The sequence below is a fragment of the Bison bison genome, unplaced genomic scaffold (assembly GCF_000754665.1).
Source record: "Bison bison bison isolate TAMUID 2011002044 unplaced genomic scaffold, Bison_UMD1.0 scf7180017864190, whole genome shotgun sequence".
Lineage (NCBI taxonomy): Eukaryota > Metazoa > Chordata > Mammalia > Artiodactyla > Bovidae > Bison > Bison bison.
Window position 1 is genome coordinate 29,780 of NW_011494762.1, and position 12,603 is coordinate 42,382.

The 12,603-nt window shown below is 42.8% G+C and overlaps 1 protein-coding gene across 1 annotated transcript in view; it reads left to right on the forward strand.

The window, feature by feature from the left end:
* Nucleotides 1-1,365: 1,365 nt before the first annotated feature.
* LOC104991392 (myosin-IIIb-like) overlaps nt 1,366-12,603 on the forward strand; it is a 146,363-nt gene continuing 135,125 nt past the window's right edge. The window contains exons 1-3 of the mRNA XM_010843844.1: nt 1,366-1,506; nt 2,884-3,046; nt 4,330-4,410. Coding sequence (XP_010842146.1) covers nt 1,366-1,506; nt 2,884-3,046; nt 4,330-4,410 — 385 coding nt within the window. The remainder of the gene's footprint in view (nt 1,507-2,883; nt 3,047-4,329; nt 4,411-12,603) is intronic.

The window sequence follows — 12,603 nt, forward strand, 5'->3', positions numbered from 1 at the left end:
ACAATCTTCTTGCTTTAGCCCGAGCCAAATCCAAGAGCCTATGATTGGAATTACAGTCCTTGAGAAACTAGGGCTAAAGAATCTGTGCTGATGCCATGAACTGCCCAGACCTCAGCCTGACTCCTGGCTGTCCCTCCTCCCACCTAGCTCCAGGAACATTTACTCTGAACAGGTTCCTGGGCTTGGCCAGACGACCTAGCATGGTCCTGGCCACCATTCAGGGGTTCTGAGAGAAAACTGCTTCTCTTCCTCACAGGTGGAAACAGAGACTCAGAGTCTTAGAAACATTCTCAGAATCTCTGAATGCAAATGTTTTCGGCAAAATCAGCATTCGATCCTAACTTGTACAACAATCTTGTAGCACAAAGATAAAGTTAAATGGCTCAAGTGTTAATCAAGTGTGTTTATCTTTCCATAAACAGAAAGCATGGGAATATTTGGTGAGAGGAAAGGACATATTTTATATTTTGGTGATTTTCTTAAAAAGTATAAATGGCTCTACATTTTAAAGCAATTCTAAAATAACAGATCACCCTTGTCTGAGCAATGACAGGAAAATCCTCTGACAAGGAAATACTTCCAAGTGGTTGAATTTAATTACAGATGGCAACAAGGAGCAGAGGAAAGATGCTTGAAAGTTTTTAAAAGAAAAGCTAAGATAAAGTTTTCTAAAAAGATAATATATTCAACATCATGTACATATATATGCATATACATGTATATAGACATACGTATGGACATACACACATATACATATACAAACTTACATATATATATATATAATCTGGTCATGTTCTTTGAATCTACCCAGAAACTCTTTCATCTGAAAGTACAGAAGTTTATTAAAATGAGTAATTTAGGAAGACAAATGTGGTTTTGGTGATTGTCTCAAGAAAACATACCCACTTTTTACCTTAAAAGAGACACAGAGCTTAACAGACAAAATCAGTAGTGTCAGGCTGTGATCATTTTTGCTCTCTACACATTGCTTCAGATGGAATTTTCAAAGCAGAGCCAAATTCATACAGTGAGATGACAAATTATTTTTAAAAGAGTAATACATTTAAAATGGTAACTTTTGCTGGGAGAGCTGTCTAAACTTCAGTTTTTTAAAGGATTACATACTTTGATTTTGCATGTAAAAGATGCCAAGTATGCTTTGAATGTGAATTACAAGCAATACTAAAAGGAAAATACACGTAGCAGAAAATATGAAAGTAGATAAGTGCTAATAAGCATGAATTGTGTGTCTTCCACTACCTAGTACACTATTATTGATGCTCAACAAATATTTGATATTGAAAAACAAGGCATGTCAATGGGCCCAGAGCAACTCTATGATGCTGAATCAAATGGTGACTAAAAATGCTTTATTTCACTGTTCTGTTTTGTAGGTATTATTACTTGGCATTCAGAGCACATCAAACACCTCTTGCTAGCAAAGAGAGTTGCATCGCTATCTTGGAGAAGTCCAGATTAGATCACTGGCTGCTGGGAAAAACAAAGGTAGTTCTTTCTTTGTTGTTTAGATTGTCACTTGAGATGCTCTGCTGTGTACCTCGGTCTCTTATCAGTGATTTGAATAGCTCTGTAAGTTTTGCAACTTACCAGACAAGACCCCAACCTAACAGTGAGCTTTGCTGGTCTTGGGTCCGGAGTCCCAGGATCTCAGAGGCCAAAAGAGGAGAGTTTCTTTCCTGTTCTGCGTGTAGTTTGAGAACCATTTAACATTTCTAGAATGAGATCTTTGAGCTCATTTTTAAATGTCCTTTTTTTCAGTGCTGCTTATTCCAGCACTGCAGGCAAATACACAAATCATGTTAATGACAATAATGAGTATCTTTTATACTTTTGTCCTTTTTTCCTTAGACTCATGTTGTTTACTGCCCACTCTGATTAGTAGTCTCATCATGTCTAGCTTTTCATTTGGGGGAACATCATATTCCTACAAGATTTCAGGTTTTTGTGGTCCCTTCTGAATTGCCCTACAATGCCAGCCTCAGCCTGAGTGTGGATGGCAATGCTGCTGCTCTTCAGCAGAAATCAGATCACTGTGGCCCATTCAAGCCCCCCTCCCTCAGAACTTCTGTCGGCCCTGGTCAGTTTTTCTGGTTTAACACCTCCATCAGAGCTGAGGGGGAAAAGATGAAGCTGAGAAAATGGAACTCATGGCAGAACTGAGGCCTAGAGAACATTTAGGATCTCCTAAAACGCTGTTAACTTCATCATCTGTGTATATTAATAGTCCCATATTGGCTCAACCCTACAAGGGGAATTAATCATATTTGCTTCTAAGAAATCAGTAATGTTAGCATAAATCAAGTCACTGTAAACTTTATTTAGATGATGTTTTAATATTTATGTTAATTTGTTGGAGCAGAGTGAATTTCTTTGTGGGAGTCCATTATTCTTGTTTTTTAGTCGCTCAGTCGTGTCTGACTCTTTTGCAACCCCATGAACTGTAGTCCGCCACACTCCTCTGTCCATGGGACTTCCCAGGCAAGAATACTGGAGTGGGTTGCTGTTTCCTTCTCCAGGGGAGAACCCACATCTCCTGTATGGGGAGGTGGTTTCTTTACCACTGAAGAATCACTGGCAGGGTTTATCTGAACCTGGTGGCTCAGACAGTAAAGAATCCACCTGCAATGTAGGAAACCCAGTTTTGATCCTTGAGTCAGGAAGATCTCCTGGAGAAAGGAATGGCTACCCACTCCAGTGTTCTTGCCTGGAGAATCCCACGGACAGAGGAGTCTGGTGGGCTACAGTCCATGGGGTAGCAAAGAGTCAGACACAGCTAAGAGACTAACACACTTCTTTACCCCTGAGCACCAGAGGAGCCCTTGGGAGCCTATATGTAATGCTAAAACTGATGTCTTATTTCAGGTTTTTCTCAAGTATTATCATGTTGAGCAGTTAAATTTGCTGCTGCGGGAAGTCATAGGCAGAGTGGTTGTGCTGCAGGCCTATGCCAAGGGGTGGCTGGGAGCCAGGAGATACAGAAGAGTCAGAGAGAAGAGAGAGAAGGGGGCTGTTGCCATCCAGTCAGGTAAACATCCCTGAATCTTGGCATTTCATTAAGTGCTTGAGGCCACTCACCTTTTGTTCTTCTCAGTGGTGCCTTTTCTTCCCTCCCTCTTGCCTTCAGCAAATATTTATCAAGTATCTACTGCAGGCCAGGCCTTGTGCTTGGTGCTGGGGGTATAGCTGTGAGCAAGACTGCCACAGTCTCTGACCTCCAGATAAGCAAACGAGCCATCCTTACCCACGGCAAGATAGAGGCAGTAGCAGTGGGTGGATGTAAAACCCCAATCACACAGACATGTGCCCCAGCTCCCAGATGACCCACCTCATGCACACTTCATGTCCATTACCAGGTTTTCAGCCTCAGAACTGCTACTGTCACATCTAGGAGGCTTTTCTGGCTCAGACAGAGCTTGTAAACCAAGGCAGCTTATCACTAGGCTCTGTCCTACACCCAGCCCTGTCAGTGTCTCTTTGCACACACATGTGTCATTTGTGTCACAAACAGCGTCTGAGCTCCTGTGCTACTGCAGGCAGTTGTCCCAGGTCTTGAGCACAGCAGATGATTTCCTTTGTGTTCTCATAACCCAGAATCATAACATCCACATGGACTCCATGACCTCATTCAGTGACATGGAGAGCTGTAGCGCTCAGGGAGGAAGTGAAAAGGAGAGCTGATCATGCTGCTGGTGGCAGCTCAGTGCCTAGCGCTCTGAAGGACTCAGCACCCTGCCCCTTGCCCCAGGCTCCCTTTCTCTTCTCTTCATTCATTTCCCATGCATTTTCCCTTTCCGTCACGCATTCCCTCCCTGAACACAGTTCTATACATAGTCTCCCCTCACCAAACGCAAATGTGATGCTACTAATCATTATTATTTATTTTTCTCTCCTTCAACTTTCATGTTTTATACCTTTCTCCCAATTAAAAATACAGAGTGAGTCAGGCCATTCCAGTCCTCTCCTACCCCTCAAGTCCTGAAGGCAGAGCTTCCTCCATGGGTTGGAATGACAGGGACCCACCTCACCTGCACAGGGCTCCAAGTGATTCCTAAGTGGAATCCAGAGGTTGCAGAAATTCACTGCCTGAACCAAAATGACTCCTTCTCAAAAGCATCTTGGAGGCCGAGCTGAGAGTACAGAGAGGCCCCTCTTCCCCACCATCACTCACGTAGCTCTGCTTATTTTGTTCAGTGAGAAAGCAGTGGGGAGGAGGAGAGGGGTAGAGGATTGGAGGGAAACAGCTTATATCAATTCTCTGGCACATTCTTAAATTAATCTCATTCCTAGCACATGGTTTTATATTTTTAGCCTGGAGAGGATATGATGCTCGGAGGAAATTTAAGAAAATAAGCAACAGAAGGAGTGAGTCTGCTGTTCATATTCACGCAGGTAATTAAAACATCATTTTCATAGCATCCACTTGGAAATCTTCTGTGATTAAGTTCATATGAGTTTCACAAAGCTGAAAGGTTAATAATTCAGGAGCACTGGAAGAGGAGTCAAGAGTTCTAGTGGGTCTAGCGCTTGTTCTGATTCACCCCCGTCCATGTGATGATTGAGAGCACTGGCTGCATGCCAGACCTTGGCTAAGGATGCTCCAAGTCGGTTCTCTTGTATTCCCAATTTTATACAGGGGGAAACAAGGCACAGAGAAGTGAAATAACTTGTCCATAGTCACACAGCCAGTCAGAAGTCGAGTCAGCATTTATTCACAGCCAGTTTGGATAGAGTCCATTTTACATACTGCCAACTGAGCAATTCCCTTCCTCTCCTGGAGTCACCCGTCCCTTGTCTGCAAACAAGAACATTGGCTAGAAAGGTCTGAAAGGTCTTCCAACCTTGGAATTCTCTAACTATATGCTCAGCCTATCTCTTCATAGCACAGAGATAGGACTAACTCAGGTACTTGCCTGGCAAACTGTGTTTCCCACACCCAGGCCTGTGTGTGACTGCAGTGGTCCTCTGGGCCCCCTGGGGTTAGCATGCTGTGGCTCAGCTTGTAGCTGCCTGAGCACCTCAAGCTCTGGCTCCCAGGTCACTCTGTTCTTCTGCAAAGGGCAGTATCCCCAGGGGCTGTGGGGCTCAGCTCCCTCTGTCTTTTGAAGCTGCATGTGCCTAATTGAGGCTTTGGAAGAGACAGGCCCCAGAGCAGACACACCCGGGCTCTGAGAGCACAAGATATCAGAGACAGAACGAGAGAGACGTGACCAGGCCAGCGGACTTGCAGCAGAGAGAGAGGATTTCAGATACTGCCACACTTGGAATGAACTTTTAAGGGAAACAACTGCACCCCTTTCGAGGAGATCTCTACTCAGAGCCTGGCTTCTTGAGGCACTTCTCAGAACTCTCTGGCCCTGTAAGGCCAGACAACTTTATTCAAAAACAAAATGTTTGGGAGGAAAGAGTGTCATTTCAACCCCAGAGTGCAACTTTTAACACCATCCCCTAGGAATTCTAAGCTCCACAGCGTCAAAGCATCAGGAAGAAGGATCCAGCTCTAGTTGCAACAAGTAAAACAACTCAAAATGCATTTTCTCTCTTCCTCCCCACTGTCCAACACACACACACACACACACACACACACACACACACACAGTTCCCCTTACCCTCGCCCACACCAAGAGAAGATACTGGACTGATCACACTGTTTGGCTCAAAACCTAACATGTATTTTCAAATATAAACTTTGAGCTTATCTATTGTTGATTCCCTTATCATAAAGTGTGTAGGACCATAAATCAAATTTTCCCTCTCTGAAAATCATCTTTAGATGGCTCCCTTTTGGACTCTGTTATTGCCACATGCATAAGAACAGACATAAGAAAATGCATAAGAACAGACAGGTGAGTGGCTTCATTATATCAGGACGCTCGGCTGCATCTTTTCAGCGCAGCACCTGTGGGGTGGGTACACTATGAAAGGGTCCTTTTGTTTCATGGGACTGGAGAGAACACATTTCTTTAAGTAGCTTCTTTTTTTTTTAAACCTTGGAAACACCCTCCTTCTTAGCCTGGCAGCCAGTGTCGTGCATATCAAGTGGTATTGGGAGCTTCTGAGTCCCCGTGGGCTTGGGTGGGCATGTAGTTATTGAGGGTGGTACTGACACCACCTCACCCTCTTGGCAGGAGAGTGTGACAGCCAGAGCAAGGGTGGGCAATGTCTCATTGCCCTTCAGCCAACATCATGGACAGGAGTTGAGGGGCTGGTTTTGTGTAAGTGGTAAAGATACTCAGATAGGGTAATGACATTTGCAATTTTATGGGCAGATTACTTTTACTTGAAAATGTTCTCCTTATCTTTCGATTCAAAGGCAGTGTTGATCTAAAAGCAAGACAGCTCATTCCAATGTCTCTGTTTTGGGGTGTGTTCTTCCTAAAGTATAATCCTCTCCTTACAAGCTCTTCATGTCCCGGGGACATTTCAAGTAGAACAAACTCCAAATATAGGGGTACTCTTACTTTTGAAGCCTGCAGAAGTGGCTTAGGGATGCTATCACAACATAACCTTTTCTGGGTATTTTCTACGGTTATTCTCTAATTTATTATTTTTTCAACAGATCATTTCATTTGAAATGTAGACTCTTCAATGTGTTTGGTTTATATTTCAAGTTCTGGCCTATTGTCTTTTTTTTTTTTTTTTTGCTTGTTTAAATCATGCTGCAACGCTATGTTACATAGTTTTTGAAAGAATAGCCCTTGAAATTTAGGAAGCATTTGGCCTACATGTTGCTACAGAGCGGCGCATATTGAAATTTGTTTTCCTTTCATCTTCTTCCCAATAAAAGCAGCCGCTCGGCTTATCCCTTTAGCTTCCTCAGAACTTCCTTTCAGAATTCCCGATCTATTACGGCACATTCACATACCAGAAACAAGATGCCTTTTCATGCTGTCAACCTTTTTCATCTGAAATGTAAATTAATTCTTGCTGGTATGCCTTGACAGAGATCAAAGTCAGGGTATTAACCTTCCCGGGCTTTCTCCAGGAATCTGTCCCCAGGACAGGGCTTTGGCTGTTAGGAGACTGGTGTCAGTGTTAGGGGCCCTCCTCCAGGCAGTACTTGGCCTGGGCACCACCATCTCCAAGTCCCAGGGTACTTTTGGAAATGACTCAATCAGTACTTTAAATCAGGTGAGCTATGATCCGCCGGGCTGGACTTGGGAGAGACGAGCCTGCTCGTTTGAAATGTGGGCCGTTCGCTCAGACTCCTGGAGCTGTTCAAGTGGTTCTGATGGCGAGTGATCTCAGCGGGCATGATCGAGGGAGGGACAGGGCTCCAGACTGGATACCTCTCCCTTTGCTCCCTGGTATTTTCCTGCCTGTCAGTCTTTGAGGTAGGCCACATTTGCATTTTCAAAATAAACAGATGCCTTTCAAATACATGAGCTGGTGGTCTCAAGCTCTCTGTGGGCCTGAACTGTTCACCAGCCAGTGAGCAATGCTGGAAAAGAAAACAAACGGGGGAACATGCTAGGCACATGCACACACATTTCCTGTGTGCGGAACATTGTGCCGGCAAGAAAGGGCCTTTGTGAGATGTGGGTTCACAGGCAGAGAGCCTGCTGAGGATCTGGGCAAAAATGGCCTTCCTCAGTTTCTTTTTTCAAGGAGAGGGAAACGACTTCAAGTGTCACCTTGGTGAGAAGTGGCATGCTTTATTGTGTTTTCATTATTATTTTTGTGTGTGTGTGTTTTTATTTTTGATTAACGCTGATAATAGGCTCTTGCTATGGGAAAACATAACAAAACAATTAAAAATATGTACTTTTTTAATCAGAAAAATAATTGCAAACATATTCCTGTTTGGATAGATGGGATAGTAGAAGTAAAAACCAATAGTTGTCACCCATCACTAATGTATTGTTGTTGTTTTTTCTTAATGAATTCTTAACTTTCAGAGAATGGATATAACTAGATTTTGTCAACTAAAATTGCATACGTTCCTCAGTAAATACTATCAAAACAAACAACCTGCAGGGAATTTTTTTTAAAGGTCTACAATGTCTCATTCTCTAAGTTTTTGAAAGCACAATTTTTAAAAATTACCCTTCTAAATCAAGATCTGTTTTTTAAGCAAGAGCAAAGTGCCAGGCTCCTCATCTCACAGGGGAGAAGCCCTCAGTGACAGCGGAGCCTGAGGGACTGGGAAGGAACTTCAAAGGGTGTCTCCAGGAGGAGCTGGCTCTTGCAGCCTCTCTTCCCCTAGCCCTCCAGGAGCAGGAAGAGCCCATTGGTTTATAGCACTTTCTCATCTAATTGCTTCAGTGCTTTGGAAATTGTTTTCTCTTTCTCTCTGTTATCTGATTAGCTTCCTACTTACTCCCCTCCTTGGTCCTACAGGGGATAACAGCACTAAAATCTATTGCCATTTCTCCTTCTAATGCCTTCTAAGGGGAGTGGTTTTTGGAACGGCATCCTCAGTCCTGCCAAGGCTGAGAGGCCCTCTTGCTTGAGCCTGTGAGCAGTCATTTTAAACCAGCTGCAGCTGGAACCCCTGGGCACATCACGTGATGCCAGCCAATGGGAATTGCTTTAAATGTAGTTTCCAAAGAGGAAAGCAAGCATAGAATCCAGACAGGCTCTCCCCCTTCTCCAGGTTAACTTCTTTTAAAAGTCTGACCCCACATCATGGCAGAACCAAGTTTTAATACTTAAAACGCCTGAACTTTTAAACCTCTCTCAGGGTAAGCCTTCCTCCTAGTCTTTTCTAATTTTGAAAGGTTGATTCCTTTAGCATTGTTGGTGGGTTGGCAATGACTGGGTTGTTGCAATAATTTCCTAGAACTAGATTCCCAGAAATATCCCTAGGTGCACAGAACAACTATATTTCAAATTAGGAAATGTCTTTATTTCATTCACTTATTCCACTACTGTTTAAGTAACTGCTTTATGCTGGAGCTACTCTCAAGGTGAACAATGGGATTTAGTTTGGGGCTTCAGATTTTTCATCTTCAACATAGAGGATTAAAAAACATGCTTCCCTCAAATGGACGCTGTTTGTATAATCAAGTACTCTATATTATGTCAGCACTCCTTGGAAGGGAATTCTATTAAACACCAAAGAGTCAAAATCATTGTAATATATAGCTGAGGATATACTTTGAAATGGCTTCCCCTGGTGCCTCAGTAGTAAAGAATCTGCCTGCCAATGCAGGATATATGGGTTCAATCCCTGGGTCAGGAAAATCCCCCAGAGAAGGAAATGCCAACCCACTCCAGTATTCTTGCCTGGGAAATCCCATGGACAGAGGATCCTGGTGGGCTACAGTCCATGGGATTGCAAAAGAGTCAGACATGACTTAGTGACTAAACAACCAACAATAATACATTGAAATGGCCCAAGCTTCTTGAAGGTAAAAATGATTAGGCAGATGTTTTTCAGTTTGATGAATCTGTGCATAAGCACATTGTTGATCACAAGTCAAACAGTAGAGGAAAGTCAAATGAATGTACCCAGTGAGGGAAAATATCCACTTTGGACAGATAGGAGGAAAACAAGCATGCTCCTTTATGCATCTCTATCATTCCACCCTATTCCATTGTTTCTTCACTCGTTCTGTTTCTGTCTTTTGGAAATATTCCTGGTTGTTTTGCACAAAACATGTGATTTCTCAAAATGTGAGGGAAGAAAAGTTCCAAACTCTTCTTGGCAGGAGCCAGCTGCCTCTCCATTCCTGGTATTTCAGGCCATTTCCACACAAGAGTAAAACAACATCTAGGGGAAGGAATTAACTGGTGCACCTGAGCTTGAGGTGAATGGAGAGCTCACGCTAGCTCCACTGTCTTCCAAGCTCTGATTAACTGAAGGAAGGTGCCTTTCAGGCAATGTGAGGGTCCTGCAGAGTCTACTTGCACTGTCTGACCTTCTCTGACTCTCTGTAGGTAAAGGTCTGCAACTGGTTTCTGATAACCACAGGTATAACTTCTTAGAGAAGGAGAATGTTTTGGGGGGTGATGGTTAAGGATTGTGATTTACTTTGGGAAAATGTGCCTTGTCTGTGAGCTGGGTCAGGACATACAGAGAGCTCCAGAAACATGGCTTCAGGGAAGTGGTGTATAGCAGAGACAGAGTCTGGCCTTAGCCTCGAGATTTCTGTCAAGAAATGGGCTCTGCCAAACCTCACTGGGCACAAGCAGTAAAATTCTTACCATAAAGTAACTTGTGATGCAAAGGAATGTCCTTTGTTCTGAAATCAAATTATTGCCCATGTTAGAATTAAACACCCAGCAGGTAAAGTACTGTTAACCTAATTAACAGTTAGAGAAGAAGCTGCAAAGCCAGTGTGGAACTGAGGTCTGCTTTTTCCTGATATCATACTGACACGGCATGGAAATGCTGAAGATGAAACTTTGGTGCAGTGGTTGGCATCACAGGACTCAAGATTAAATTTCAGAGTAAACCCAAGAATAGAACCTCTTTGGGTGGGAATCATTTCCTCCCTTACGGACTTCATGTAGAGCTCCAGAATCTGGCTGCAAAAAGGCAGTTCTTCAGATGGTATCTTTACCACCTCACCATTGAGTGAAGCAGCATTGTAGTCAATAATTGATTAATAATGATGTCAACAACACTCTTGAATTGCATTTATGTATTTCATTTTTTTCACATAGAATCATAAAATGTGATGTCACATTTTATGAAACCCTTATTAGTTTGGGGACTCTGTCCAAGTAATAGTAAAGAAACCTTATAGGAAAACTAACTGTGCTGTGACAAGAATTATTGAACTTTTTCCCTCAAAAGACTTCTGTGTGTAGAAAAGCAGATTTTGTTTTCTCCCCAAACAGATCAAACAGAAGCACAGAGAGTCTACATAAGTTGTCTCCCCTTATGTGTTACATAAGCTTAATGACAAATATCAGAGCCCTGTTCTGAGTCTTCACCCAATGCCCTTTTTAGTAGACCAGCTCTAACATTGATTTCCATCTTGGATATGGCACCAGTCAAAGCTTTGGGGAGAGTTTTATATACCATCCTAAGCATGTGGACTTTGGAGTCAAAATTACTTTAAATCCTGGCTGTACCACCAGGTTTGTCATATGGTTTAGGGGAAATTGCTTAACTTCTGAACCTTAGTTTCCTTAGCTACAAAATGGGACTCATTAAGGTCTAATTCTCAGGACTGTTGTGAGGATCATAGCAGGTAATTTACACAAAGTATCCCGCATGGGACCTGGCACATGGCAGCTATTCAGTAAGTGTCAATTTCCTCTCTGTCCCCACTTCCTAAGTATGAAGTTACTTGAGGGGGAAAAAAAAATGAGTCTGTGAAAAACTCTTCTATGATTAGAATAATAATTTTGTAACTTCAGAAAGATGAAACTATTTCTCTCACTTTTGGAGGAAAGACAGCAAAAGAGACACTGATGTATAGAACAGTCTTATGGACTCTATGGGAGAGGGAGAGGGTGGGAAGATTTGGGAGAATGGCATTGAAACATGTAAAATATCATGTATGAAGCAAGATGCCAGTCCAGGTTCGATGCACGCACGATACTGGATGCTTGGGGCTAGTGCACTGGGACGACCCAGAGGGATGGTATGGGGAGGGAGGAGGGAGGAGGGTTCAGGATGGGGAACACATGTATACCTGTGGCAGATTCATTTTGATATTTGGCAAAACTAATACAATTATGTAAAGTTTAAAAATAAAATAAAATTTAAAAAATAAAAAAAATAAATAAAATTTATATGGAAGTAAAAAAAGATAGTGCATGTCAGATCTCAAATACAGTTATAATAAAACCTTTATAAAAGAGAGAATTTTCTGAATCTTATGTCTTTGCCTATCTGACAGGGAAAAATTAAAACACAGCAATAGTATGTGAAAGATTTCAGGCAGCTTTCTTTTTGTAATGAGCTATGATCCATTATGCCAAGAGTATGGTTCATTTGTGTGGATACATTTTCCAGTGATCTCAAAATTGTTATGACTTAGGTGATATGCTCCTGACATCATTTTTCCCACTCATGGGTTTGAGGCCCTTCTGCAGCTTGTTCTGTAAAATAGCAAGTTTCCTCTGTACCCTGCCCCCCAGAAGTCAGGAATTCTAAAATCCAGGAGTTGAATATCACTAAGACTGCTGCCTCCTGCTGTGGAAGGCAAGTTGCCTTTGAGATGTCTGAAGAGTTGGAAGATATGGGTAAGCCTATCACATTTAACCCTCAGTGACAGGTGATTGGCAGCATAACAGCTGAGCAACAGCCATTTGGCCAGGAGTTCAAACCCCAACACGAAGAGCCATAGCAGGATCATGGCTTGATTTGCTGTGGCCACGCAGTCTGAATCACCAAGCACAGAGGCGGAGGCAGAGGTGACAGCTGGTAGCCATTCTCGTCAATAAAGTTGTGATGGGTGAGATGTATAAGCAACCACAGCCTGCTAACTTCATAGACTTTGAGCCAACTGCTTAGTGTCAAAACCAGCTATGGTCAGTGATGCAAACGTTTTGTGAAGTGTCCCTCGTTGACAGCAAGGCTCTTCCCCCAGACTCTCCTCCTAGTGGGTTAGAAGCAATTGCATCCTCCTGTCCAGAAACAATCCAGTTTAGGGAGAAGGAGGCTTTACCCTTTTTGTTTTTTAA